Source organism: Argopecten irradians, chromosome 3 (assembly GCF_041381155.1).
Source record: "Argopecten irradians isolate NY chromosome 3, Ai_NY, whole genome shotgun sequence".
In the NCBI taxonomy this organism is placed as follows: domain Eukaryota; kingdom Metazoa; phylum Mollusca; class Bivalvia; order Pectinida; family Pectinidae; genus Argopecten; species Argopecten irradians.
In genome coordinates, this window is record NC_091136.1 from 68,515,618 (window position 1) to 68,543,205 (window position 27,588).

Sequence of the window (27,588 nt, forward strand, 5' to 3'; positions counted from 1 at the left end):
GATGATGAGGAGATAGCTGTGATTACTAGATGTTAGGCTCTCTGATGATGAGGAGATAGCTGTGATTACTAGATGTTAGGCTCTCTGATGATGAGGAGATAGCTGTGATTACTAGATGTTAGGCTCTCTGATGATGAGGAGATAGCTGTGATTACTAGATGTTAGGCACTCTGATGATGAGGAGATAGCTGTGATTACTAGATGTTAGGCTCTCTGATGATGAGGAGATAGCTGTGATTACTAGATGTTAGGCTCTCTGATGATGAGGAGATAGCTGTGATTACTAGATGTTAGGCTCTCTGATGATGAGGAGATAGCTGTGATTACTAGATGTTAGGCTCTCTGATGATGAGGAGATAGCTGTGATTACTAGATGTTAGGCTCTCTGATGATGAGGAGATAGCTGTGATTACTAGATGTTAGGCACTCTATGATGAGGAGATAGCTGTGATACTAGATGTTGCTCTCTGATGATGAGGAGATAGCTGTGATTACTAGATGTTAGGCTCTCTGATGATGAGAGATAGCTGTGATTACTAGATGTTAGGCTCTCTGATGATGAGGAGATAGCTGTGATTACTAGATGTTAGGCTCTCTGATGATGAGGAGATAGCTGTGATTACTAGATGTTAGGCTCTCTGATGATGAGGAGATAGCTGTGATTACTAGATGTTAGGCTCTCTGATGATGAGGAGATAGCTGTGATTACTAGATGTTAGGCTCTCTGATGATGAGGAGATAGCTGTGATTACTAGATGTTAGGCTCTCTGATGATGAGGAGATAGCTGTGATTACTAGATGTTAGGCTCTCTGATGATGAGGAGATAGCTGTGATTACTAGATGTTAGGCTCTCTGATGATGAGGAGATAGCTGTGATTACTAGATGTTAGGCTCTCTGATGATGAGGAGATAGCTGTGATTACTAGATGTTAGGCTCTCTGATGATGAGGAGATAGCTGTGATTACTAGATGTTAGGCTCTCTGATGATGAGGAGATAGCTGTGATTACTAGATGTTAGGCTCTCTGATGATGAGGAGATAGCTGTGATTACTAGATGTTAGGCTCTCTGATGATGAGGAGATAGCTGTGATTACTAGATGTTAGGCTCTCTGATGATGAGGAGATAGCTGTGATTACTAGATGTTAGGCTCTCTGATGATGAGGAGATAGCTGTGATTACTAGATGTTAGGCTCTCTGATGATGAGGAGATAGCTGTGATTACTAGATGTTAGGCTCTCTGATGATGAGGAGATAGCTGTGATTACTAGATGTTAGGCTCTCTGATGATGAGGAGATAGCTGTGATTACTAGATGTTAGGCTCTCTGATGATGAGGAGATAGCTGTGATTACTAGATGTTAGGCTCTCTGATGATGAGGAGATAGCTGTGATTACTAGATGTTAGGCTCTCTGATGATGAGGAGATAGCTGTGATTACTAGATGTTAGGCTCTCTGATGATGAGGAGATAGCTGTGATTACTAGATGTTAGGCTCTCTGATGATGAGGAGATAGCTGTGATTACTAGATGTTAGGCTCTCTGATGATGAGGAGATAGCTGTGATTACTAGATGTTAGGCTCTCTGATGATGAGGAGATAGCTGTGATTACTAGATGTTAGGCTCTCTGATGATGAGGAGATAGCTGTGATTACTAGATGTTAGGCTCTCTGATGATGAGGAGATAGCTGTGATTACTAGATGTTAGGCACTCTGATGATGATGAGGAGATAGCTGTGATTACTAGATGTTAGGCTCTCTGATGATGAGGAGATAGCTGTGATTACTAGATGTTAGGCTCTCTGATGATGAGGAGATAGCTGTGATTACTAGATGTTAGGCTCTCTGATGATGAGGAGATAGCTGTGATTACTAGATGTTAGGCTCTCTGATGATGAGGAGATAGCTGTGATTACTAGATGTTAGGCTCTCTGATGATGAGGAGATAGCTGTGATTACTAGATGTTAGGCTCTCTGATGATGAGGAGATAGCTGTGATTACTAGATGTTAGGCTCTCTGATGATGAGGAGATAGCTGTGATTACTAGATGTTAGGCTCTCTGATGATGAGGAGATAGCTGTGATTACTAGATGTTAGGCTCTCTGATGATGAGGAGATAGCTGTGATTACTAGATGTTAGGCTCTCTGATGATATGAGGAGATAGCTGTGATTACTAGATGTTAGGCTCTCTGATGATGAGGAGATAGCTGTGATTACTAGATGTTAGGCTCTCTGATGATGAGGAGATAGCTGTGATTACTAGATGTTAGGCACTCTGATGATGAGGAGATAGCTGTGATTACTAGATGTTAGGCTCTCTGATGATGAGGAGATAGCTGTGATTACTAGATGTTAGGCTCTCTGATGATGAGGAGATAGCTGTGATTACTAGATGTTAGGCTCTCTGATGATGAGGAGATAGCTGTGATTACTAGATGTTAGGCTCTCTGATGATGAGGAGATAGCTGTGATTACTAGATGTTAGGCTCTCTGATGATGAGGAGATAGCTGTGATTACTAGATGTTAGGCTCTCTGATGATGAGGAGATAGCTGTGATTACTAGATGTTAGGCTCTCTGATGATGAGGAGATAGCTGTGATTACTAGATGTTAGGCTCTCTGATGATGAGGAGATAGCTGTGATTACTAGATGTTAGGCTCTCTGATGATGAGGAGATAGCTGTGATTACTAGATGTTAGGCTCTCTGATGATGAGGAGATAGCTGTGATTACTAGATGTTAGGCTCTCTGATGATGAGGAGATAGCTGTGATTACTAGATGTTAGGCTCTCTGATGATGAGGAGATAGCTGTGATTACTAGATGTTAGGCTCTCTGATGATGAGGAGATAGCTGTGATTACTAGATGTTAGGCTCTCTGATGATGAGGAGATAGCTGTGATTACTAGATGTTAGGCTCTCTGATGATGAGGAGATAGCTGTGATTACTAGATGTTAGGCTCTCTGATGATGATGAGATAGCTGTGATTACTAGATGTTAGGCTCTCTGATGATGAGGAGATAGCTGTGATTACTAGATGTTAGGCTCTCTGATGATGAGGAGATAGCTGTGATTACTAGATGTTAGGCTTCTCTGATGATGAGGAGATAGCTGTGATTACTAGATGTTAGGCTCTCTGATGATGAGGAGATAGCTGTGATTACTAGATGTTAGGCTCTCTGATGATGAGGAGATAGCTGTGATTACTAGATGTTAGGCTCTCTGATGATGAGGAGATAGCTGTGATTACTAGATGTTAGGCTCTCTGATGATGAGGAGATAGCTGTGATTACTAGATGTTAGGCTCTCTGATGATGAGGAGATAGCTGTGATTACTAGATGTTAGGCTCTCTGATGATGAGGAGATAGCTGTGATTACTAGATGTTAGGCTCTCTGATGATGAGGAGATAGCTGTGATTACTAGATGTTAGGCTCTCTGATGATGAGGAGATAGCTGTGATTACTAGATGTTAGGCTCTCTGATGATGAGGAGATAGCTGTGATTACTAGATGTTAGGCTCTCTGATGATGAGGAGATAGCTGTGATTACTAGATGTTAGGCTCTCTGATGATGAGGAGATAGCTGTGATTACTAGATGTTAGGCTCTCTGATGATGAGGAGATAGCTGTGATTACTAGATGTTAGGCTCTCTGATGATGAGGAGATAGCTGTGATTACTAGATGTTAGGCTCTCTGATGATGAGGAGATAGCTGTGATTACTAGATGATGTTAGGCTCTCTGATGATGAGGAGATAGCTGTGATTACTAGATGTTAGGCTCTCTGATGATGAGGAGATAGCTGTGATTACTAGATGTTAGGCTCTCTGATGATGAGGAGATAGCTGTGATTACTAGATGTTAGGCTCTCTGATGATGAGGAGATAGCTGTGATTACTAGATGTTAGGCTCTCTGATGATGAGGAGATAGCTGTGATTACTAGATGTTAGGCTCTCTGATGATGAGGAGATAGCTGTGATTACTAGATGTTAGGCTCTCTGATGATGAGGAGATAGCTGTGATTACTAGATGTTAGGCTCTCTGATGATGAGGAGATAGCTGTGATTACTAGATGTTAGGCTCTCTGATGATGAGGAGATAGCTGTGATTACTAGATGTTAGGCTCTCTGATGATGAGGAGATAGCTGTGATTACTAGATGTTAGGCTCTCTGATGATGAGGAGATAGCTGTGATTACTAGATGTTAGGCTCTCTGATGATGAGGAGATAGCTGTGATTACTAGATGTTAGGCTCTCTGATGATGAGGAGATAGCTGTGATTACTAGATGTTAGGCTCTCTGATGATGTAGAGATAGCTGTGATTACTAGATGTTAGGCTCTCTGATGATGAGGAGATAGCTGTGATTACTAGATGTTAGGCTCTCTGATGATGAGGAGATAGCTGTGATTACTAGATGTTAGGCACTCTGATGATGAGGAGATAGCTGTGATTACTAGATGTTAGGCTCTCTGATGATGAGGAGATAGCTGTGATTACTAGATGTTAGGCTCTCTGATGATGAGGAGATAGCTGTGATTACTAGATGTTAGGCTCTCTGATGATGAGGAGATAGCTGTGATTACTAGATGTTAGGCTCTCTGATGATGAGGAGATAGCTGTGATTACTAGATGTTAGGCTCTCTGATGATAAGGAGAGAGAGCTGTGATTACTAGATGTTAGGCTCTCTGATGATGAGGAGATAGCTGTGATTACTAGATGTTAGGCTCTCTGATGATGAGGAGATAGCTGTGATTACTAGATGTTAGGCTCTCTGATGATGAGGAGATAGCTGTGATTACTAGATGTTAGGCTCTCTGATGATGAGGAGATAGCTGTGATTACTAGATGTTAGGCTCTCTGATGATGAGGAGATAGCTGTGATTACTAGATGTTAGGCTCTCTGATGATGAGGAGATAGCTGTGATTACTAGATGTTAGGCTCTCTGATGATGAGGAGATAGCTGTGATTACTAGATGTTAGGCACTCTGATGATGAGGAGATAGCTGTGATTACTAGATGTTAGGCTCTCTGATGATGAGGAGATAGCTGTGATTACTAGATGTTAGGCTCTCTGATGATGAGGAGATAGCTGTGATTACTAGATGTTAGGCTCTCTGATGATGAGGAGATAGCTGTGATTACTAGATGTTAGGCTCTCTGATGATGAGGAGATAGCTGTGATTACTAGATGTTAGGCTCTCTGATGATGAGGAGATAGCTGTGATTACTAGATGTTAGGCTCTCTGATGATGAGGAGATAGCTGTGATTACTAGATGTTAGGCTCTTGATGATGAGGAGATAGCTGTGATTACTAGATGTTAGGCTCTCTGATGATGAGGAGATAGCTGTGATTACTAGATGTTAGGCTCTCTGATGATGAGGAGATAGCTGTGATTACTAGATGTTAGGCTCTCTGATGATGAGGAGATAGCTGTGATTACTAGATGTTAGGCTCTCTGATGATGAGGAGATAGCTGTGATTACTAGATGTTAGGCTCTCTGATGATGAGGAGATAGCTGTGATTACTAGATGTTAGGCTCTCTGATGATGAGGAGATAGCTGTGATTACTAGATGTTAGGCTCTCTGATGATGAGGAGATAGCTGTGATTACTAGATGTTAGGCTCTCTGATGATGAGGAGATAGCTGTGATTACTAGATGTTAGGCTCTCTGATGATGAGGAGATAGCTGTGATTACTAGATGTTAGGCTCTCTGATGATGAGGAGATAGCTGTGATTACTAGATGTTAGGCTCTCTGATGATGAGGAGATAGCTGTGATTACTAGATGTTAGGCTCTCTGATGATGAGGAGATAGCTGTGATTACTAGATGTTAGGCTCTCTGATGATGAGGAGATAGCTGTGATTACTAGATGTTAGGCTCTCTGATGATGAGGAGATAGCTGTGATTACTAGATGTTAGGCTCTCTGATGATGAGGAGATAGCTGTGATTACTAGATGTTAGGCTCTCTGATGATGAGGAGATAGCTGTGATTACTAGATGTTAGGCTCTCTGATGATGAGGAGATAGCTGTGATTACTAGATGTTAGGCTCTCTGATGATGAGGAGATAGCTGTGATTACTAGATGTTAGGCTCTCTGATGATGAGGAGATAGCTGTGATTACTAGATGTTAGGCTCTCTGATGATGAGGAGATAGCTGTGATTACTAGATGTTAGGCCTCTGATGATAGGGAGATAGCTGTGATGAGACTTACTAGATGTTAGGCTCTCTGATGATGAGGAGATAGCTGTGATTACTAGATGTTAGGCTCTCTGATGATGAGGAGATAGCTGTGATTACTAGATGTTAGGCACTCTGATGATGAGGAGATAGCTGTGATTACTAGATGTTAGGCTCTCTGATGATGAGGAGATAGCTGTGATTACTAGATGTTAGGCTCTCTGATGATGAGGAGATAGCTGTGATTACTAGATGTTAGGCTCTCTGATGATGAGGAGATAGCTGTGATTACTAGATGTTAGGCTCTCTGATGATGATGAGGAGATAGCTGTGATTACTAGATGTTAGGCTCTCTGATGATGAGGAGATAGCTGTGATTACTAGATGTTAGGCACTCTGATGATGAGGAGATAGCTGTGATTACTAGATGTTAGGCTCTCTGATGATGAGGAGATAGCTGTGATTACTAGATGTTAGGCTCTCTGATGATGAGGAGATAGCTGTGATTACTAGATGTTAGGCTCTCTGATGATGAGGAGATAGCTGTGATTACTAGATGTTAGGCTCTCTGATGATGAGGAGATAGCTGTGATTACTAGATGTTAGGCTCTCTGATGATGAGGAGATAGCTGTGATTACTAGATGTTAGGCTCTCTGATGATGAGGAGATAGCTGTGATTACTAGATGTTAGGCACTCTGATGATGAGGAGATAGCTGTGATTACTAGATGTTAGGCTCTCTGATGATGAGGAGGATAAGATCGTGATTACTAGATGTTAGGCTCTCTGATGATGAGGAGATAGCTGTGATTACTAGATGTTAGGCTCTCTGATGATGAGGAGATAGCTGTGATTACTAGATGTTAGGCTCTCTGATGATGAGGAGATAGCTGTGATTACTAGATGTTAGGCTCTCTGATGATGAGGAGATAGCTGTGATTACTAGATGTTAGGGCTCTCTGATGATGAGGAGATAGCTGTGATTACTAGATGTTAGGCTCTCTGATGATGAGGAGATAGCTGTGATTACTAGATGTTAGGCACTCTGATGATGAGGAGATAGCTGTGATTACTAGATGTTAGGCTTCTCTGATGATGAGGAGATAGCTGTGATTACTAGATGTTAGGCTCTCTGATGATGAGGAGATAGCTGTGATTACTAGATGTTAGGCTCTCTGATGATGAGGAGGAGATAGCTGTGATTACTAGATGTTAGGCTCTCTGATGATGAGGAGATAGCTGTGATTACTAGATGTTAGGCTCTCTGATGATGAGGAGATAGCTGTGATTACTAGATGTTAGGCTCTCTGATGATGAGGAGATAGCTGTGATTACTAGATGTTAGGCTCTCTGATGATGAGGAGATAGCTGTGATTACTAGATGTTAGGCTCTCTGATGATGAGGAGATAGCTGTGATTACTAGATGTTAGGCTCTCTGATGATGAGGAGATAGCTGTGATTACTAGATGTTAGGCTCTCTGATGATGAGGAGATAGCTGTGATTACTAGATGTTAGGCTCTCTGATGATGAGGAGATAGCTGTGATTACTAGATGTTAGGCTCTCTGATGATGAGGAGATAGCTGTGATTACTAGATGTTAGGCTCTCTGATGATGAGGAGATAGCTGTGATTACTAGATGTTAGGCTCTCTGATGATGAGGAGATAGCTGTGATTACTAGATGTTAGGCTCTCTGATGATGAGGAGATAGCTGTGATTACTAGATGTTAGGCACTCTGATGATGAGGAGATAGCTGTGATTACTAGATGTTAGGCTCTCTGATGATGAGGAGATAGCTGTGATTACTAGATGTTAGGCTCTCTGATGATGAGGAGATAGCTGTGATTACTAGATGTTAGGCTCTCTGATGATGAGGAGAGATAGCTGTGATTACTAGATGTTAGGCTCTCTGATGATGAGGAGATAGCTGTGATTACTAGATGTTAGGCACTCTGATGATGAGGAGATAGCTGTGATTACTAGATGTTAGGCTCTCTGATGATGATGAGGAGATAGCTGTGATTACTAGATGTTAGGCTCTCTGATGATGAGGAGATAGCTGTGATTACTAGATGTTAGGCTCTCTGATGATGAGGAGATAGCTGTGATTACTAGATGTTAGGCTCTCTGATGATGAGGAGATAGCTGTGATTACTAGATGTTAGGCACTCTGATGATGAGGAGATAGCTGTGATTACTAGATGTTAGGCTCTCTGATGATGAGGAGATAGCTGTGATTACTAGATGTTAGGCTCTCTGATGATGAGGAGATAGCTGTGATTACTAGATGTTAGGCTCTCTGATGATGAGGAGATAGCTGTGATTACTAGATGTTAGGCTCTCTGATGATGAGGAGATAGCTGTGATTACTAGATGTTAGGCTCTCTGATGATGAGGAGATAGCTGTGATTACTAGATGTTAGGCTCTCTGATGATGAGGAGATAGCTGTGATTACTAGATGTTAGGCTCTCTGATGATGAGGAGATAGCTGTGATTACTAGATGTTAGGCTCTCTGATGATGAGGAGATAGCTGTGATTACTAGATGTTAGGCTCTCTGATGATGAGGAGATAGCTGTGATTACTAGATGTTAGGCTCTCTGATGATGAGGAGATAGCTGTGATTACTAGATGTTAGGCTCTCTGATGATGAGGAGATAGCTGTGATTACTAGATGTTAGGCTCTCTGATGATGAGGAGATAGCTGTGATTACTAGATGTTAGGCTCTCTGATGATGAGGAGATAGCTGTGATTACTAGATGTTAGGCTCTCTGATGATGAGGAGATAGCTGTGATTACTAGATGTTAGGCTCTCTGATGATGAGGAGATAGCTGTGATTACTAGATGTTAGGCTCTCTGATGATGAGGAGATAGCTGTGATTACTAGATGTTAGGCTCTCTGATGATGAGGAGATAGCTGTGATTACTAGATGTTAGGCTCTCTGATGATGAGGAGATAGCTGTGATTACTAGATGTTAGGCTCTCTGATGATGAGGAGATAGCTGTGATTACTAGATGTTAGGCTCTCTGATGATGAGGAGATAGCTGTGATTACTAGATGTTAGGCTCTCTGATGATGAGGAGATAGCTGTGATTACTAGATGTAGCGATGATTAGGAGATGCTGTGATTACTAGATGTTAGCTCTCTGATGATGAGGAGATAGCTGTGATTACTAGATGTTAGGCTCTCTGATGATGAGGAGATAGCTGTGATTACTAGATGTTAGGCACTCTGATGATGAGGAGATAGCTGTGATTACTAGATGTTAGTCTCTCTCTGATGATGAGGAGATAGCTGTGATTACTAGATGTTAGGCTCTCTGATGATGAGGAGATAGCTGTGATTACTAGATGTTAGGCTCTCTGATGATGAGGAGATAGCTGTGATTACTAGATGTTAGGCTCTCTGATGATGAGGAGATAGCTGTGATTACTAGATGTTAGGCACTCTGATGATGAGGAGATAGCTGTGATTACTAGATGTTAGGCTCTCTGATGATGAGGAGATAGCTGTGATTACTAGATGTTAGGCTCTCTGATGATGAGGAGATAGCTGTGATTACTAGATGTTAGGCACTCTGATGATGAGGAGATAGCTGTGATTACTAGATGTTAGGCTCTCTGATGATGAGGAGATAGCTGTGATTACTAGATGTTAGGGCTCTCTGATGATGTAGAGATAGCTGTGATTACTAGATGTTAGGCTCTCTGATGATGAGGAGATAGCTGTGATTACTAGATGTTAGGCTCTCTGATGATGAGGAGATAGCTGTGATTACTAGATGTTAGGCTCTCTGATGATGAGGAGATAGCTGTGATTACTAGATGTTAGGCTCTCTGATGATGAGGAGATAGCTGTGATTACTAGATGTTAGGCTCTCTGATGATGAGGAGATAGCTGTGATTACTAGATGTTAGGCTCTCTGATGATGAGGAGATAGCTGTGATTACTAGATGTTAGGCTCTCTGATGATGAGGAGATAGCTGTGATTACTAGATGTTAGGCTCTCTGATGATGAGGAGATAGCTGTGATTACTAGATGTTAGGCTCTCTGATGATGAGGAGATAGCTGTGATTACTAGATGTTAGGCTCTCTGATGATGATGAGGAGATAGCTGTGATTACTAGATGTTAGGCTCTCTGATGATGAGGAGATAGCTGTGATTACTAGATGTTAGGCTCTCTGATGATGAGGAGATAGCTGTGATTACTAGATGTTAGGCTCTCTGATGATGAGGAGATAGCTGTGATTACTAGATGTTAGGCTCTCTGATGATGAGGAGATAGCTGTGATTACTAGATGTTAGGCTCTCTGATGATGAGGAGATAGCTGTGATTACTAGATGTTAGGCTCTCTGATGATGAGGAGATAGCTGTGATTACTAGATGTTAGGCTCTCTGATGATGAGGAGATAGCTGTGATTACTAGATGTTAGGCTCTCTGATGATGAGGAGATAGCTGTGATTACTAGATGTTAGGCTCTCTGATGATGAGGAGATAGCTGTGATTACTAGATGTTAGGCTCTCTGATGATGAGGAGATAGCTGTGATTACTAGATGTTAGGCTCTCTGATGATGAGGAGATAGCTGTGATTAGATGTTAGGCTCTCTGATGATGAGGAGATAGCTGTGATTACTAGATGTTAGGCTCTCTGATGATGAGGAGATAGCTGTGATTACTAGATGTTAGGCACTCTGATGATGAGGAGATAGCTGTGATTACTAGATGTTAGGCTCTCTGATGATGAGGAGATAGCTGTGATTACTAGATGTTAGGCTCTCTGATGATGAGGAGATAGCTGTGATTACTAGATGTTAGGCTCTCTGATGATGAGGAGATAGCTGTGATTACTAGATGTTAGGCTCTCTGATGATGTAGAGAAGATAGCTGTGATTACTAGATGTTAGGCACTCTGATGATGAGGAGATAGCTGTGATTACTAGATGTTAGGCTCTCTGATGATGAGGAGATAGCTGTGATTACTAGATGTTAGGCTCTCTGATGATGTAGAGAGATAGCTGTGATTACTAGATGTTAGGCTCTCTGATGATGAGGAGATAGCTGTGATTACTAGATGTTAGGCTCTCTGATGATGAGGAGATAGCTGTGATTACTAGATGTTAGGCTCTCTGATGATGAGGAGATAGCTGTGATTACTAGATGTTAGGCTCTCTGATGATGAGGAGATAGCTGTGATTACTAGATGTTAGGCTCTCTGATGATGAGGAGATAGCTGTGATTACTAGATGTTAGGCTCTCTGATGATGAGGAGATAGCTGTGATTACTAGATGTTAGGCTCTCTGATGATGAGGAGATAGCTGTGATTACTAGATGTTAGGCTCTCTGATGATGAGGAGATAGCTGTGATTACTAGATGTTAGGCTCTCTGATGATGAGGAGATAGCTGTGATTACTAGATGTTAGGCTCTCTGATGATGAGGAGATAGCTGTGATTACTAGATGTTAGGCTCTCTGATGATGAGGAGATAGCTGTGATTACTAGATGTTAGGCTCTCTGATGATGAGGAGATAGCTGTGATTACTAGATGTTAGGCTCTCTGATGATGAGGAGATAGCTGTGATTACTAGATGTTAGGCTCTCTGATGATGAGGAGATAGCTGTGATTACTAGATGTTAGGCTCTCTGAGATGAGGAGATAGCTGTGATTACTGATGAGGAGATAGCTGTGATTACTAGATGTTAGGCACTCTGATGATGAGGAGATAGCTGTGATTACTAGATGTTAGGCTCTCTGATGATGAGGAGATAGCTGTGATTACTAGATGTTAGGCTCTCTGATGATGAGGAGATAGCTGTGATTACTAGATGTTAGGCTCTCTGATGATGAGGAGATAGCTGTGATTACTAGATGTTAGGCTCTCTGATGATGAGGAGATAGCTGTGATTACTAGATGTTAGGCACTCTGATGATGAGGAGATAGCTGTGATTACTAGATGTTAGGCTCTCTGATGATGAGGAGATAGCTGTGATTACTAGATGTTAGGCTCTCTGATGATGAGGAGATAGCTGTGATTACTAGATGTTAGGCTCTCTGATGATGAGGAGATAGCTGTGATTACTAGATGTTAGGCTCTCTGATGATGAGGAGATAGCTGTGATTACTAGATGTTAGGCCTCTCTGATGATGAGGAGATAGCTGTGATTACTAGATGTTAGGCTCTCTGATGATGAGGAGATAGCTGTGATTACTAGATGTTAGGCTCTCTGATGATGAGGAGATAGCTGTGATTACTAGATGTTAGGCTCTCTGATGATGAGGAGATAGCTGTGATTACTAGATGTTAGGCTCTCTGATGATGAGGAGATAGCTGTGATTACTAGATGTTAGGCTCTCTGATGATGAGGAGATAGCTGTGATTACTAGATGTTAGGCTCTCTGATGATGAGGAGATAGCTGTGATTACTAGATGTTAGGCTCTCTGATGATGAGGAGATAGCTGTGATTACTAGATGTTAGGCACTCTGATGATGAGGAGATAGCTGTGATTACTAGATGTTAGGCTCTCTGATGATGAGGAGATAGCTGTGATTACTAGATGTTAGGCTCTCTGATGATGAGGAGATAGCTGTGATTACTAGATGTTAGGCTCTCTGATGATGAGGAGATAGCTGTGATTACTAGATGTTAGGCTCTCTTGATGATGAGGAGATAGCTGTGATTACTAGATGTTAGGCTCTCTGATATGATGAGGAGATAGCTGTGATTACTAGATGTTAGGCTCTCTGATGATGAGGAGATAGCTGTGATTACTAGATGTTAGGCTCTCTGATGATGAGGAGATAGCTGTGATTACTAGATGTTAGGCTCTCTGATGATGAGGAGATAGCTGTGATTACTAGATGTTAGGCTCTCTGATGATGAGGAGATAGCTGTGATTACTAGATGTTAGGCTCTCTGATGATGAGGAGATAGCTGTGATTACTAGATGTTAGGCTCTCTGATGATGAGGAGATAGCTGTGATTACTAGATGTTAGGCACTCTGATGATGAGGAGATAGCTGTGATTACTAGATGTTAGGCTCTCTGATGATGAGGAGATAGCTGTGATTACTAGATGTTAGGCACTCTCTGATGATGAGGAGATAGCTGTGATTACTAGATGTTAGGCTCTCTGATGATGAGGAGATAGCTGTGATTACTAGATGTTAGGCTCTCTGATGATGAGGAGATAGCTGTGATTACTAGATGTTAGGCTCTCTGATGATGAGGAGATAGCTGTGATTACTAGATGTTAGGCACTCTGATGATGAGGAGATAGCTGTGATTACTAGATGTTAGGCTCTCTGATGATGAGGAGATAGCTGTGATTACTAGATGTTAGGCACTCTGATGATGAGGAGATAGCTGTGATTACTAGATGTTAGGCTCTCTGATGATGAGGAGATAGCTGTGATTACTAGATGTTAGGCACTCTCTGATGATGAGGAGATAGCTGTGATTACTAGATGTTAGGCTCTCTGATGATGAGGAGATAGCTGTGATTACTAGATGTTAGGCTCTCTGATGATGAGGAGATAGCTGTGATTACTAGATGTTAGGCACTCTGATGATGAGGAGATAGCTGTGATTACTAGATGTTAGGCTCTCTGATGATGAGGAGATAGCTGTGATTACTAGATGTTAGGCACTCTGATGATGAGGAGATAGCTGTGATTACTAGATGTTAGGCTCTCTGATGATGAGGAGATAGCTGTGATTACTAGATGTTAGGCTCTCTGATGATGAGGAGATAGCTGTGATTACTAGATGTTAGGCACTCTGATGATGAGGAGATAGCTGTGATTACTAGATGTTAGGCTCTCTGATGATGAGGAGATAGCTGTGATTACTAGATGTTAGGCTCTCTGATGATAGGAGATAGCTGTGATTACTAGATGTTAGGCTCTCTGATGATGAGGAGATAGCTGTGATTACTAGATGTTAGGCTCTCTGATGATGAGGAGATAGCTGTGATTACTAGATGTTAGGCTCTCTGATGATGAGGAGATAGCTGTGATTACTAGATGTTAGGCTCTCTGATGATGAGGAGATAGCTGTGATTACTAGATGTTAGGCTCTCTGATGATGAGGAGATAGCTGTGATTACTAGATGTTAGGCTCTCTGATGATGAGGAGATAGCTGTGATTACTAGATGTTAGGCTCTCTGATGATGAGGAGATAGCTGTGATTACTAGATGTTAGGCACTCTGATGATGAGGAGATAGCTGTGATTACTAGATGTTAGGCTCTCTGATGATGAGGAGATAGCTGTGATTACTAGATGTTAGGACTCTGATGATGAGGAGATAGCTGTGATTACTAGATGTTAGGCACTCTGATGATGAGGAGATAGCTGTGATTACTAGATGTTAGGCAATCTGATGATTAGGAGATAGCTGTGATTACTAAACATATTTTACTGGGCTCTCTGATGATGAAGATATCTGTGATTACTATATGTTACTTCATCAGAACAATTTGTATCATTTACAGAGTTTACCTATTTTACAGTCAAACTATAGATCATCTGAAGGCATTGTTTACAGAACATGGTACTGACTGCTGGTGGTCAATTCAGAGGAACAACTTCTCCCCAAGGACATGCTTGACCAAGTAAGTTTTGTCCTTATTCATGCTTGACCTAGTAAGATTCGTTCTAGGACATGCTTGACCAAGTAAGATTTGTCCTAGGTCATACTTGACCAAGTGAGATTTGTCCAAGGTCATGCTTGACCAAGTAAAATTTGTCCAAGGTCATGCTTGACCAAGTAAGATTTGTCCTAGGTCATGCTTGACCATGTAGGTCACAGGGGCCAAACACGAAAACTTCTAATGAAGATTCTCAGTAAACAATGTCTTGATTGTAAGCTTTAGAAAAGGTGACCATTTTGAAATCATTTTTCCACAATTTTTACTGTATGATTATACTGTGTGGTATGTACCAATAGTCAGATGACTGTTCAGTCCCATGGACCTCTTGTTTTCCATTATTCTACTGTATAATTATACTGTGTGGTATGTACCAATAGTCAGAAGACTGTTCAGTCCCATGGGCCTCTTATTTCCCACTATTCTACTGTATAATTATACTGTGTTGTATGTACCAATAGTCAGATGACTGTTCAGTTCCATGGACCTCTTGTTTTCCACTATTCTACTGTATGATTATACTGTGTGGTATGTACCAATAGTCAGATGACTGGTCTGCCCCATGGACCTCTTGTTTTCCACTATTCTACTGTATAATTATACTGTGTGGTATGTACCAATAGTCAGATGACTGTTCAGTCCCATGGACCTCTTGTTTTCCACTATTCTACTGTATAATTATACTGTGTTGTATGTACCAATAGTCAGAATGACTGTTCAGTTCCATGGACCTCTTGTTTTCCACTATTCTACTGTATAATTATACTGTGTTGTATGTACCAATAGTCAGATGACTGTTCAGTCCCATGGACCTCTTGTTTTCCACTATTTCTACTGTATAATTATACTGTGTTGTATGTACCAATAGTCAGATGACTGTTCAGTTCCATGGACCTCTTGTTTTCCACTATTTCTACTGTATAATTATACTGTGTTGTATGTACCAATAGTCAGATGACTGTTCAGTTCCATGGACCTCTTGTTTTCCACTATTTCTACTGTATAATTATACTGTGTTGTATGTACCAATAGTCAGATGACTGTTCAGTCCCATGGGCCTCTTATTTCCCACTATTCTACTGTATAATTATACTGTGTTGTATGTACCAATAGTCAGATGACTGTTCAGTTCCATGGGCCTCTTGTTTTCCACTATTCTACTGTATAATTATACTGTGTGGTATGTACCAATAGTCAGATGACTGTTCAGTCCATGGGCCTCTTATTTCCCACTATTCTACTGTATAATTATACTGTGTGGTATGTACCAATAGTCAGATGACTGTTCAGTCCCATGGGCCTCTTATTTCCCACTATTCTACTGTATAATTAAACTGTGTTGTATGTACCAATAGTCAGATGACTGTTCAGTTCCATGGACCTCTTGTTTTCCACTATTCTACTGTATGATTATACTGTGTGGTATGTACCAATAGTCAGATGACTGTTCAGTCCCATGGACCTCTTGTTTTCCACTATTCTACTGTATAATTATACTGTGTGGTATGTACCAATAGTCAGATGACTGTTCAGTTCCATGGACCTCTTGTTTTCCACTATTCTACTGTATAATTATACTGTGTGGTATGTACCAATAGTCAGATGACTGTTCAGTCCCATGGACCTCTTGTTTTCCACTATTCTACTGTATAATTATACTGTGTGGTATGTACCAATAGTCAGATGACTGTTCTGTTCCCATGGACCTCTTGTTTTCCACTATTCTACTGTATAATTATACTGTGTGGTATGTACCAATAGTCAGATGACTGTTCAGTCCATGGACCTCTTGTTTTCCACTATTCTACTGTATATATACTGTTTATGACATGTATTCCAATATGTCCAGATGACTGTTCAGTCCCATGGCCTCTTGTTTTCCACTATTCTACTGTATAATTATACTGTGTTGTATGTACCAATAGTCAGATGACTGTTCAGTTCCATGGACCTCTTGTTTTCCATTACTCTACTGTATAATTATACTGTGTGGTATGTACCAATAGTCAGATGACTGTTCAGTTCCATGGACCTCTTGTGTTCCACTTTTCTACTGTATAATTATACTGTGTTGTATGTACCAATAGTCAGATGACTGTTCAGTTCCATGGACCTCTTGTTTTCCATTATTCTACTGTATAATTATACAGTGTTGTATGTACCAATAGTCAGATGACTGTTCAGTTCCATGGACCTCTTGTTTTCCACTATTCTACTGTATAATTATACTGTGTGGTATGTACCAATAGTCAGATGACTGTTCAGTCCCATGGGCCTCTTGTTTTCCACTATTCTACTGTATAATTATACTGTGTTGTATGTACCAATAGTCAGATGACTGTTCAGTTCCATGGACCTCTTGTTTTCCACTATTCTACTGTATAATTATACTGTGTTGTATGTACCAATAGTCAGATGACTGTTCAGTCCCATGGACCTCTTGTTTTCCACTATTCTACTGTATAATTATACTGTGTTGTATGTATATACCAATAGTCAGATGACTGTTCAGTCCCATGGACCTCTTGTTTTCCACTATTCTACTGTATAATTATACTGTGTTGTATGTACCAATAGTCAGATGACTGTTCAGTCCCATGGACCTCTTGTTTTCCACTATTCTACTGTATAATTATACTGTGTTGTATGTATATACCAATAGTCAGATGACTGTTCAGTCCCATGGACCTATTGTTTTCCACTATTTCTACTGTATAATTATACTGTGTTGTATGTACCAATAGTCAGATGACTGTTCAGTCCCATGGACCTCTTGTTTTCCACTATTCTACTGTATAATTATACTGTGTTGTATGTACCAATAGTCAGATGACTGTTCAGTTCCATGGACCTCTTGTTTTCCACTATTTCTACTGTATAATTATACTGTGTTGTATGTACCAATAGTCAGATGACTGTTCAGTCCCATGGACCTCTTGTTTTCCACTATTCTACTGTATAATTATACTGTGTTGTATGTTCCAATAGTCAGATGACTGTTCAGTTCCATGGACCTCTTATTTTTCCACTATTCTACTGTATAATTATACTGTGTTGTATGTACCAATAGTCAGATGACTGTTCAGTCCCATGGACCTCTTGTTTTCCACTATTCTACTGTATAATTATACTGTGTTGTATGTACCAATAGTCAGATGACTGTTCAGTCCCATGGACCTCTTGTTTTCCACTATTCTACTGTATAATTATACTGTGTGGTATGTACCAATAGTCAGATGACTGTTCAGTCCCATGGACCTCTTGTTTACCACTATTTCTACTGTATAATTATACTGTGTTGTATGTACCAATAGTCAGATGACTGTTCAGTTCCATGGACCTCTTGTTTTCCACTATTTCTACTGTATAATTATACTGTGTTGTATGTACCAATAGTCAGATGACTGTTCAGTTCCATGGACCTCTTGTTTTCCACTATTCTACTGTATAATTATACTGTGTTGTATGTACCAATAGTCAGATGACTGTTCAGTTCCATGGACCTCTTGTTTTCCACTATTCTACTGTATAATTATACTGTGTTGTATGTACCAATAGTCAGATGACTGTTCAGTCCCATGGACCTCTTGTTTTCCACTATTCTACTGTATAATTATACTGTGTTGTATGTACCAATAGTCAGATGACTGTTCAGTTCCATGGACCTCTTGTTTTCCACTATTCTACTGTACAATTATACTGTGTTGTATGTACCAATAGTCAGATGACTGTTCAGTTCCATGGACCTCTTGTTTTCCACTATTCTACTGTATAATTATACTGTGTTGTATGTACCAATAGTCAGATGACTGTTCAGTCCCATGGACCTCTTGTTTTCCACTATTCTACTGTATAATTATACTGTGTTGTATGTACCAATAGTCAGATGACTGTTCAGTTCCATGGACCTCTTGTTTTCCACTATTCTACTGTACAATTATACTGCGTGGTATGTACCAATAGTCAGGTGACTGTTCAGTTCCATGGACCTCTTGTTTTCCACTATTTCTACTGTATAATTATACTGTGTTGTATGTACCAATAGTCAGATGACTGTTCAGTCCCATGGGCCTCTTGTTTTCCACTATTCTACTGTATAATTATACTGTGTTGTATGTACCAATAGTCAGATGACTGTTCAGTTCCATGGACCTCTTGTTTTCCACTATTTCTACTGTATAATTATACTGTGTTTTATGTACCAATAGTCAGATGACTGTTCAGTCCCATGGACCTCTTGTTTTCCACTATTCTACTGTATAATTATACTGTGTTGTATGTACCAATAGTCAGATGACTGTTCAGTCCCATGGACCTCTTGTTTTCCACTATTCTACTGTATAATTATACTGTGTGGTATGTACCAATAGTCAGATGACTGTTCAGTCCCATGGACCTCTTGTTTTCCACTATTTCTACTGTATAATTATACTGTGTTGTATGTACCAATGGTCAGATGACTGTTCAGTCCCATGGACCTATTGTTTTCCACTATTCTACTGTATAATTATATTTTGTTGTATTTACCAATAGTCAGATGACTATTCAGTCCCTTGGACCTCTTGTTCTTAAGTCATAAGCTTTTTTTTATATTTATATTATTTTTGAAGATTTTACATATACAGATACATGGTTATCTCACTCACACCATACACACCTCCTCACATCATATTCAGCATCATTTCAATATATTGCCATCTTCATGTATTATAATCATCCTCAAAAAATTGACCATCACATTCACATCCCACAGCCTCATCAAAGATCATCATTCATACTCACATCGTCATTAATTAAGCATACCAATATATTATTAACTCGTCCAAGATAATCATACACAATCGACCCACTCACATCCTCATTCAACATGACATGAATATAATATTATCATCATAAGTCATCATCCTTATAACATTTATAATCATCATATACACTTACATCATCATTCAATATGATATCAATAAGATTATCATCCTGGTCAACAAACACATCATCCTTCATCATAAAATCACTGTATCATTTCTGTACTTATCATCAACACAATTACATTATTCATCATAAAATCACTGTATCATTTCTATACTTATCAACACAATTACATTATTCATTCTTATCTTCTATCACCCTACAAGCATACTACCATAACATTACATTTCAACATGACTTCAATATATATTTTCATTATTAGCATGCCCTAATCATTATCATACTTTTAAATGTGATCAAAAAATAAAAAAATAAGTCTCTGACACATCGAAACATACTTACATAACACTGGCAAGTGGACATACTTGAGACACATACACACACACACACACACACACTGTAGTGCAACTAGTACGGCAACGATGTTTTGATCCGTTTCCGGTATCGCTTCGGCGACATGAAGACCACGGTACCGTGCTTTGTATCACTAATTTGCTGGTGTTGCGGATGATACCATGGTATGTAGTGATTGCTGAAGAGTATGATAAGTTTCAACCAAACCAAAAAATATATTATTATCTGTTTTCTTATATTTCAAAAAACGCATTTGAATATCACACATGACAGAAAACACAGCTAAATTTTTCGTTCAGCTTCGATTTGCCGACTTATATTGAGGTATAGTTTTACTGTGATTCAATATTGGAAATCTTTAGACTTTCCCGTTTCCATTGGTATATAATTTGTTTACAATAATGTTGAAAATACTTATGAAATTCAACAATTTGTGTTCGATATCAGACAAGTGTCGCAACGGTTGAGACACAAGTTAAAAACAAAAGTGAGTGTACGGTTTGGATTTCTTTCTTTCAGAAAATGACATGAAAAATGGACCAATTTGTGTACTATTTTTAGAATTAAATTCATAAGACATAATATTTAACGTGTATGCTGTGAGACGACTTAGGAAAGCTTCAAGTAAAGTAAGTTTCAAATACTGGTAATGCTATCTTAATTTTGTAGTAGACTAGAAATGGGTATACTAATTTATCCCGTAATGCGCTTGATATACAGTAACATTTTTGCATACATTGTACAGTTGTACATCGGCTATTGTAATTCAAAAAAGCATATCAAATAGCACGCGAAAGGACTTAAGATATAATTACAGATACTCTAGTTAATAGAAATATATATCATGTGACTGTGGTTTAACATATATCCGCACCATGATAGATATGCTAGAACAACCAATCTATGTCACACACCAATGCATGTCAAAATATGACAACGAATGCTTAATTGCACTAGAGATACACGGGCAAAATCACTAGTCGTTCCAGTTATAAAGAAAAAAACATAAAGTTTAATAACAAAGCGCGTTCGGATACGTCTTTATAAGTAAGAATATTATTTGATAAACAGTTGATGATTTTGGGGGAAAAACTTGGTTAGATTTCTTCTTGTGTGTTGTCATGAGCAACCGATTAAACAATGACAGTATTTGACTACCGATAAACCAAATATACAAAGATATATTTACTTTTTCAGTTTTAAGAATACTTTAACGTTATTCAACGAATTCTAACATTGACTTAAACTCAGTTTTTTGTGACCTCTTGAGCTCTGAAGAAATTAGTACACCAAAATCTACATGTAACTGCCAATGTTAATATTGAGAATTATCATACATATGGTTTATTAGCCAGACATAGGTACTGTACATGTGTACAGTGACAATATAAATATCGCTTATTAACGGGCACGAAATTCAATATGACGTAAGTTCAAAAACGATGAAGAGACATCAAGAAAACAATACGACGTTACGCCCACAAGAGTATCATAATTAGCTAAAGTTTGTATCAATAATGTACACCAAACACAGTGCCCATGGACTATTTCATACGATTTTAAACAGAAATAGCATCGCTCTTTCCAACGGTAGTAATCTGTTTCTTAAGACTTCCTTGAACAATGATTTTTGGCCGCTAAAACGTAGGCGTGGTAGATTTTTCTTGTTTTTTTTAGCTCACCTGGCCCGAAGGGCCGGTGAGCTTATGTCATGGCGCGGCGTCCGTCGTCCGTCCGTCCGTCAACATTTCCTTTAAATCGCTACTAGTCATAGAGTTTTGCATGGATTGTAACCAAATTTGGCCACAAGCATCCTTGGGGGAGGGGTAAAAGAACTTGTATAAATTTTGGCTCTGACCCCCCGGGGGCAGGAGGGGTGGGGCCCAATAGGGGAAATAAAGAAAATCCTATAAATCGCTACTTGTCCTAGAGTTCTGCATGGATTGTAACCAAATTTGGCCACAAACATCCTTGGGGGAGGGGGAACAGAACTTGTATAAATTTTGGCTCTGACCCCCCGGGGGTAGGAGGGGCAGGGTCCAATAGGGGAAATAGAGGTAAATCCTTTAAAACCCTACTTGTCCTAGAGTTCTGCATGGATTGTAACCAAAATTAGCCACAAACATCCTTGGGGGAAAGGGAACAGAACTTGTATAAATTTTGGCTCTGATCCCCCAAGGGCAAGAGGGGCGGGGCCCAATAGGGGAAATAGAGGTAAATCCTTTAAATCGCTACTAGTCAGAGTTCTGCATGGAATGTAACCAAATTTGGCCAGAAATATCCTTGGGAGAATATGAACTGAGTTTGTATAAATTTTGGCTCTGGTCCCGGGGGGCAGAAGGGCGGGGCCCAATAGGGGAATTATAAGTAAATCCTAAAAATCGGTACTTGTCCTAGAGTTCTGCATGGATTGTAACCAAATTTGGCCATAAACATCCTTGGGGGTAGGAGAACAGAACTTGTATAAATTTTGGCTCTGACCCTCCGGGGGCAGGAGAGGGGGGGGGGGGCGCCCAATAGGGGAAATAAAGGTAAATCCTTTAAATCGCTACTAGTCATAGAGTTCTGCATGGAATGTAACCAAATTTGGCCATAAATAATCCTTTTTGGAAGGGAAACAGAACTTGTATAAATTTTGGCTCTGGCCCCCCGGGGGCAGAACGGGTGGGGCCCAATAGGGGAAATAAAGGTAAATCCTATAAATCGCTACTTGTCCTAGAGTTTTGCTTGGATTGTGACCAAATTTGGCCATTAACATCCTTGGGGGAAGGGGAACAGAACTTGTATAAATTTTGGCTCTGACCCCCTGGGGAAGGAGGGGTGGGGCCCAATAGGGGATTTAGAGGTTAATATTAAAATTCCTTCAGAAAAGAAACAATGAACCTGTATTCAGAACATTACTTGGCATTACAAACCAGGTGAGCGATACAGGCCCTCTGGGCCTCTTGTTGTGTGTGTCGGGGAGCTTTCAACCTTTCGCAATATATACATACTTTGTGGAATGTGAGTTAAACGATTTTTATCTAGACCCCTTAAACGTGTGAACATGGTCTATGGGCTCTTTGATTGGTCCATATTGAAATGAACTGTAGCTTATTCTCAGATCCTTGTGGTTACGCCAGGATTCGAGGACGGCGGGACAAGATGTCCGACTCTATTGCATATTTACAACAAATTTTGCCGTTAAAATTCTCCCAAAATAGTTTTTGTAGGTATGCGATAAAATGTTTCATAAATTCAAAAGTTTTCAAAAGTAAAAACTCCTTAATCCAACATCAAAGGATTGGAGAGACCTATAGGCTTTGTAATGATGGGCATAAAAACGGTATATGAAATCATGTACATATCAGATGCATGTGCACACATCTCACTCGTATAATGAAAATGTGCCTAATTAGTAATAGTATATATGCATTGGTCAGTGTGACCGAGTGGACAGCGGCAAACTATCATTTGAAAGGTGAACTGGACAAATGTAATTAATGTCACAGCTAGGGATCTGATAATTATTTACTGTTTATATATCTATGTGTATATTAATTATAATGTAATCGTGAACCCAAAAGAGTACCCATAGACCATATTAGATGTTTTAGGGGTCTAGATAAAAAAAATCGGTAAACATCCTATTCTACATTATTGTACTACGCGTGTTTAATGTAGAATAGGATTTTTACTGATGTTTTATCTAGGTCACTAAAACGTCTAAAAATGGTCTATGGGCACTCTGGTGGGTCTATAATTATATAAACTGTAACTAATGGTTAATACGTTACGGTTAGATTCTATTACGCATGGAGATGCCATCATATAAATAATACCAAACCGTTGCAATCTCAAACTCCAAACCGTACACTTTTTCGCAATATCATCGATCAAAACCGTTGCGCAAAGACTGACACAACAATGTAAACAATGGGTCAAACACTCTTTATTCTTCATCAAATTTAGCAAAGTGCATATCAGATTGATACATATGAACCTAATAATTTGTTTCTCAGTCATATTTTGTGAATATCTTGAATAATAAGCAAGATTCAGATGAAAACTTAAAGTTTTTGCTAGGAACTCGCATTAAGCTGTATGTAAGTGTCACAATTGTATGATAAATAGGAGTACCTTGCGTGAAATCACGATCTTAATACAGGGTAGGATATCTAATTAACACTTGAGCTGAATATTGGTCTGTAACACCATGCACAATGTCTTTAAACTCTACAAGTTGGAACCTACCTACTCGGTACTCGTATATCGAAGCGATACCGGAAACGGATCAAAACATCGTTGCCGTACTAGTTGCACTACAGTGACACACACCTATACAAAACACACACATATAAAAGACACACACAATGAGAGAGAGACGGGGAAGAGAGAGAGAGAGAGAGAGAAAGAGGAGGGGAGAGAGGTCAGACTTTCAGATATTATGGCTCATTATACTTACATAAGTAGAAGAGCTTAACTGATATCTTAAGTCATAAGCTTGATCAGGCAATGATTGTGCTTGACAAATAGCCTTGTTTGAGGTCATGCTTGACCAGATAATCTGGCCAAGGGCTTATTTGCAAGCTGTGAGTTCTGATAGTGAGATATCGGTGATTTTTGCTTTGTTTTGAGAAATGAAATAAATGAGACTGAGATAATTTCATAGAATAATTTTATTGTGTCTAATCAATTATAGTAATTTTATTGTGCTGAATCAGCTTTTAAGACAAAAGACAGTTGTGAAGGTTTGATGTATGATCTGTAGATGGGAGCTAGCTGGTCAGACTATAACAAAGGGGAAGATATCCTGGACATCTGGTTCGACAGCGGATCGTCCTGGTCAGTAATACATAGAGGTAAGGTCAAGGTCAGTACTAAATAGAGGTAAGGTCAAGGTCAGTACTACAAAGAGGTAAGGTCAAGGTCAGTACTAAATAGAGGTAAGGTCAAGGTCAGTACTACAAAGAGGTAAGGTCAAGGTCAGTACTAAATAGAGGTAAGGTCAAGGTCAGTACTAAATAGAGGTAAGGTCACTACTAAATACAGGTAATGTCAAGGTCAGTACTACATAGAGGTAAGATCAAGGTCAGTAATAAATAGAGGTTAGGTCAAGGTCACTACTAAATAGAGGTAAGGTCAAGGTCAGTACTAAGGTCATGGTCAGTACTATATAGAGTTAAGGTAAATGGTTGACCTTTACCTGGAGGGTCAGAGGGCAAACCTTTATATGGAGGGATCAGAGTACTGACTTTTACCTTGAGGGTTCAGATAGTAGACCTTTACCTGGAGGGGTCAGAGATCTTACCTTGACCTGGAGGGGTCAGATCATTTTGGAGTATAACAGAATAATCTTGTTTCTTTGATAGGTGGTATAGAGAGAGCTGACCTTTACCTGTAGGGGTCAGACCAGTTTGAAATATAACAGAATAATCTTGTTTCTTTGGCAGATGGTATAGAGAGAGCTGACCTTTACCTGGAGGGGTCAGACCAGTTTGGAGGTTGGTTCCAGTCCTCACTACTTACCGGTATTGCCTCAAATGACCTCCCTCCATACAGGTAAGTTGTGGAGATGACCAGTCACATTTCATAGTCAAACTAAATCTTTGAATATTGATTAATTTTTTGTAGCTCGCCTATTCGAAGAATAGGGGGAGCTAATGTTGTCACCCCGGCGTCGGCGTCAGCGTTGGCGTCCCATTTCACGTTAAAGTTTTTGAGCAAGTTTCTCTTTCGTCAATTGTTTAAGCTTAAGTCATCATAAATGTTTATGACTTTATTTTCCTAATGTGTATGGATGCTGAACGTGATAATACAACCAATTTAGGGCCCTTTAGGGGTTTTTAGCCCACCATCATCAGATGGTGGGCTATTCAAATCGCCTTTCGTCCGTGGTCCGTCCGTCCTTCCGTCCGTCCGTCCGTCCTTCCGTCCGTCCGTTAACAATTCTTGTTACCGCTAATTCTCAGAAAGTGCTGAAGGGATCTTTCTCAAATTTCATATGTAGGTTTCCCTAGGACTCTAGTTGTGCATATTGCATTTTGGGACCGATCGGTCAACAAGATGGCCGACAGGCGGCCATCTTGGATTTTGATAGTTAAAGTTTGTTACCGCTATTTCTCAAGAAGTGCTGAAGGGATCTTTCTCAAATTTCATATATAGGTTCCCCTAGGGCCCTAGTTGTGCATATTGCATTTTGGGACTGATCGGTCAACAAGATGGCCGACAGGCAGCCATCTTGGATTTTGATAGTTAAAGTTTGTTACCGCTATTTCTCAAAAAGTGCTGCAGGGATCTTTCTCAAATTTCATATATAGGTTCCCCTAGGGCCCTAGTTGTGCATATTGCATTTTGGGACCGATCGGTCAACAAGATGGCCGACAGACGGCCATCTTGGATTTTGATAGTTAAAGTTTGTTACCGCTATTTCTCAGAAAGTACTGAAGGGATCTTTCTCAAATTTCATATGTAGGTCCCCCTAGGACCCTTGTTGTGCATATTGCATTTTGGGACCGATCGGTCAACAAGATGGGCGACAGGTGGCCATCTTGGATTTTGATAGTTAAAGTTTGTTACCGCTATTTCTCAAAAAGTACTGAAGGGATCTTTCTCAAATTTCATATACAGGTTCCCCTAGGACCCTAGTTGTGCATATTACATTTTGGGACCGATCGGTGAACAAGATGGCCGACAGGTGGCCATCTTGGATTTTGACAGTTAAAGTTTGTTACCGCTATTACTCAAAAAGTACTGAAGGGATCTTTCTCAAATTTCATATATAGGTTTCCCTAGGGCCCTAGTTGTGCACTACTTACTGGTATTGCCTCAAATGACCTCCCTCCATACAGGTAAGTTGTGGAGATGACCAGTCACATTTCATAGTCAAACTAACTCTTTGAATATTGATTAATTTTTTGTAGCTCGCCTATTCGAAGAATAGGGGGAGCTAATGTTGTCACCCCGGCGTCGGCGTCAGCGTTGGCGTCCCATTTCACGTTAAAGTTTTTGAGCAAGTTTCTCTTTCGTCAATTGTTTAAGCTTAAGTCATCATAAATGTTTATGACTTTATTTTCCTAATGTGTATGGATGCTGAACGTGATAATACAACCAATTTAGGGCCCTTTAGGGGTTTTTAGCTCACCATCATCAGATGGTGGGCTATTCAAATCGCCTTTCGTCCGTGGTCCGTCCGTCCTTCCGTCCGTCCGTCCGTCCTTCCGTCCGTCCGTTAACAATTCTTGTTACCACTAATTCTCAGAAAGTGCTGAAGGGATCTTTCTCAAATTTCATATGTAGGTTTCCCTAGGACTCTAGTTGTGCATATTGCATTTTGGGACCGATCGGTCAACAAGATGGCCGACAGGCGGCCATCTTGGATTTTGATAGTTAAAGTTTGTTACCGCTATTTCTCAAAAAGTACTGCAGGGATCTTTCTCAAATTTCATATATGTGACGGCGACTGACAAAAT

At 40.0% G+C, this 27,588-nt stretch overlaps 1 protein-coding gene across 2 annotated transcripts in view; it reads left to right on the forward strand.

Moving 5' to 3' along the window:
• LOC138319420 (isoleucine--tRNA ligase, mitochondrial-like) overlaps positions 1–27,588 on the forward strand; it is an 82,915-nt gene that overhangs the window by 27,049 nt on the left and 28,278 nt on the right. The window contains exons 4-6 of one of the 2 annotated variants that reach the window (XM_069262562.1): positions 14,720–14,821; positions 24,888–24,978; positions 25,570–25,678. In XM_069262562.1, the coding sequence (XP_069118663.1) occupies positions 14,810–14,821; positions 24,888–24,978; positions 25,570–25,678 (212 nt within the window). In that variant the 5' untranslated portion in view covers positions 14,720–14,809. Of the gene's footprint in view, positions 1–14,719; positions 14,822–20,247; positions 20,302–24,887; positions 24,979–25,569; positions 25,679–27,588 lie in introns of those variants that run through there. The other variant, XM_069262563.1, reaches the window with a different exon arrangement.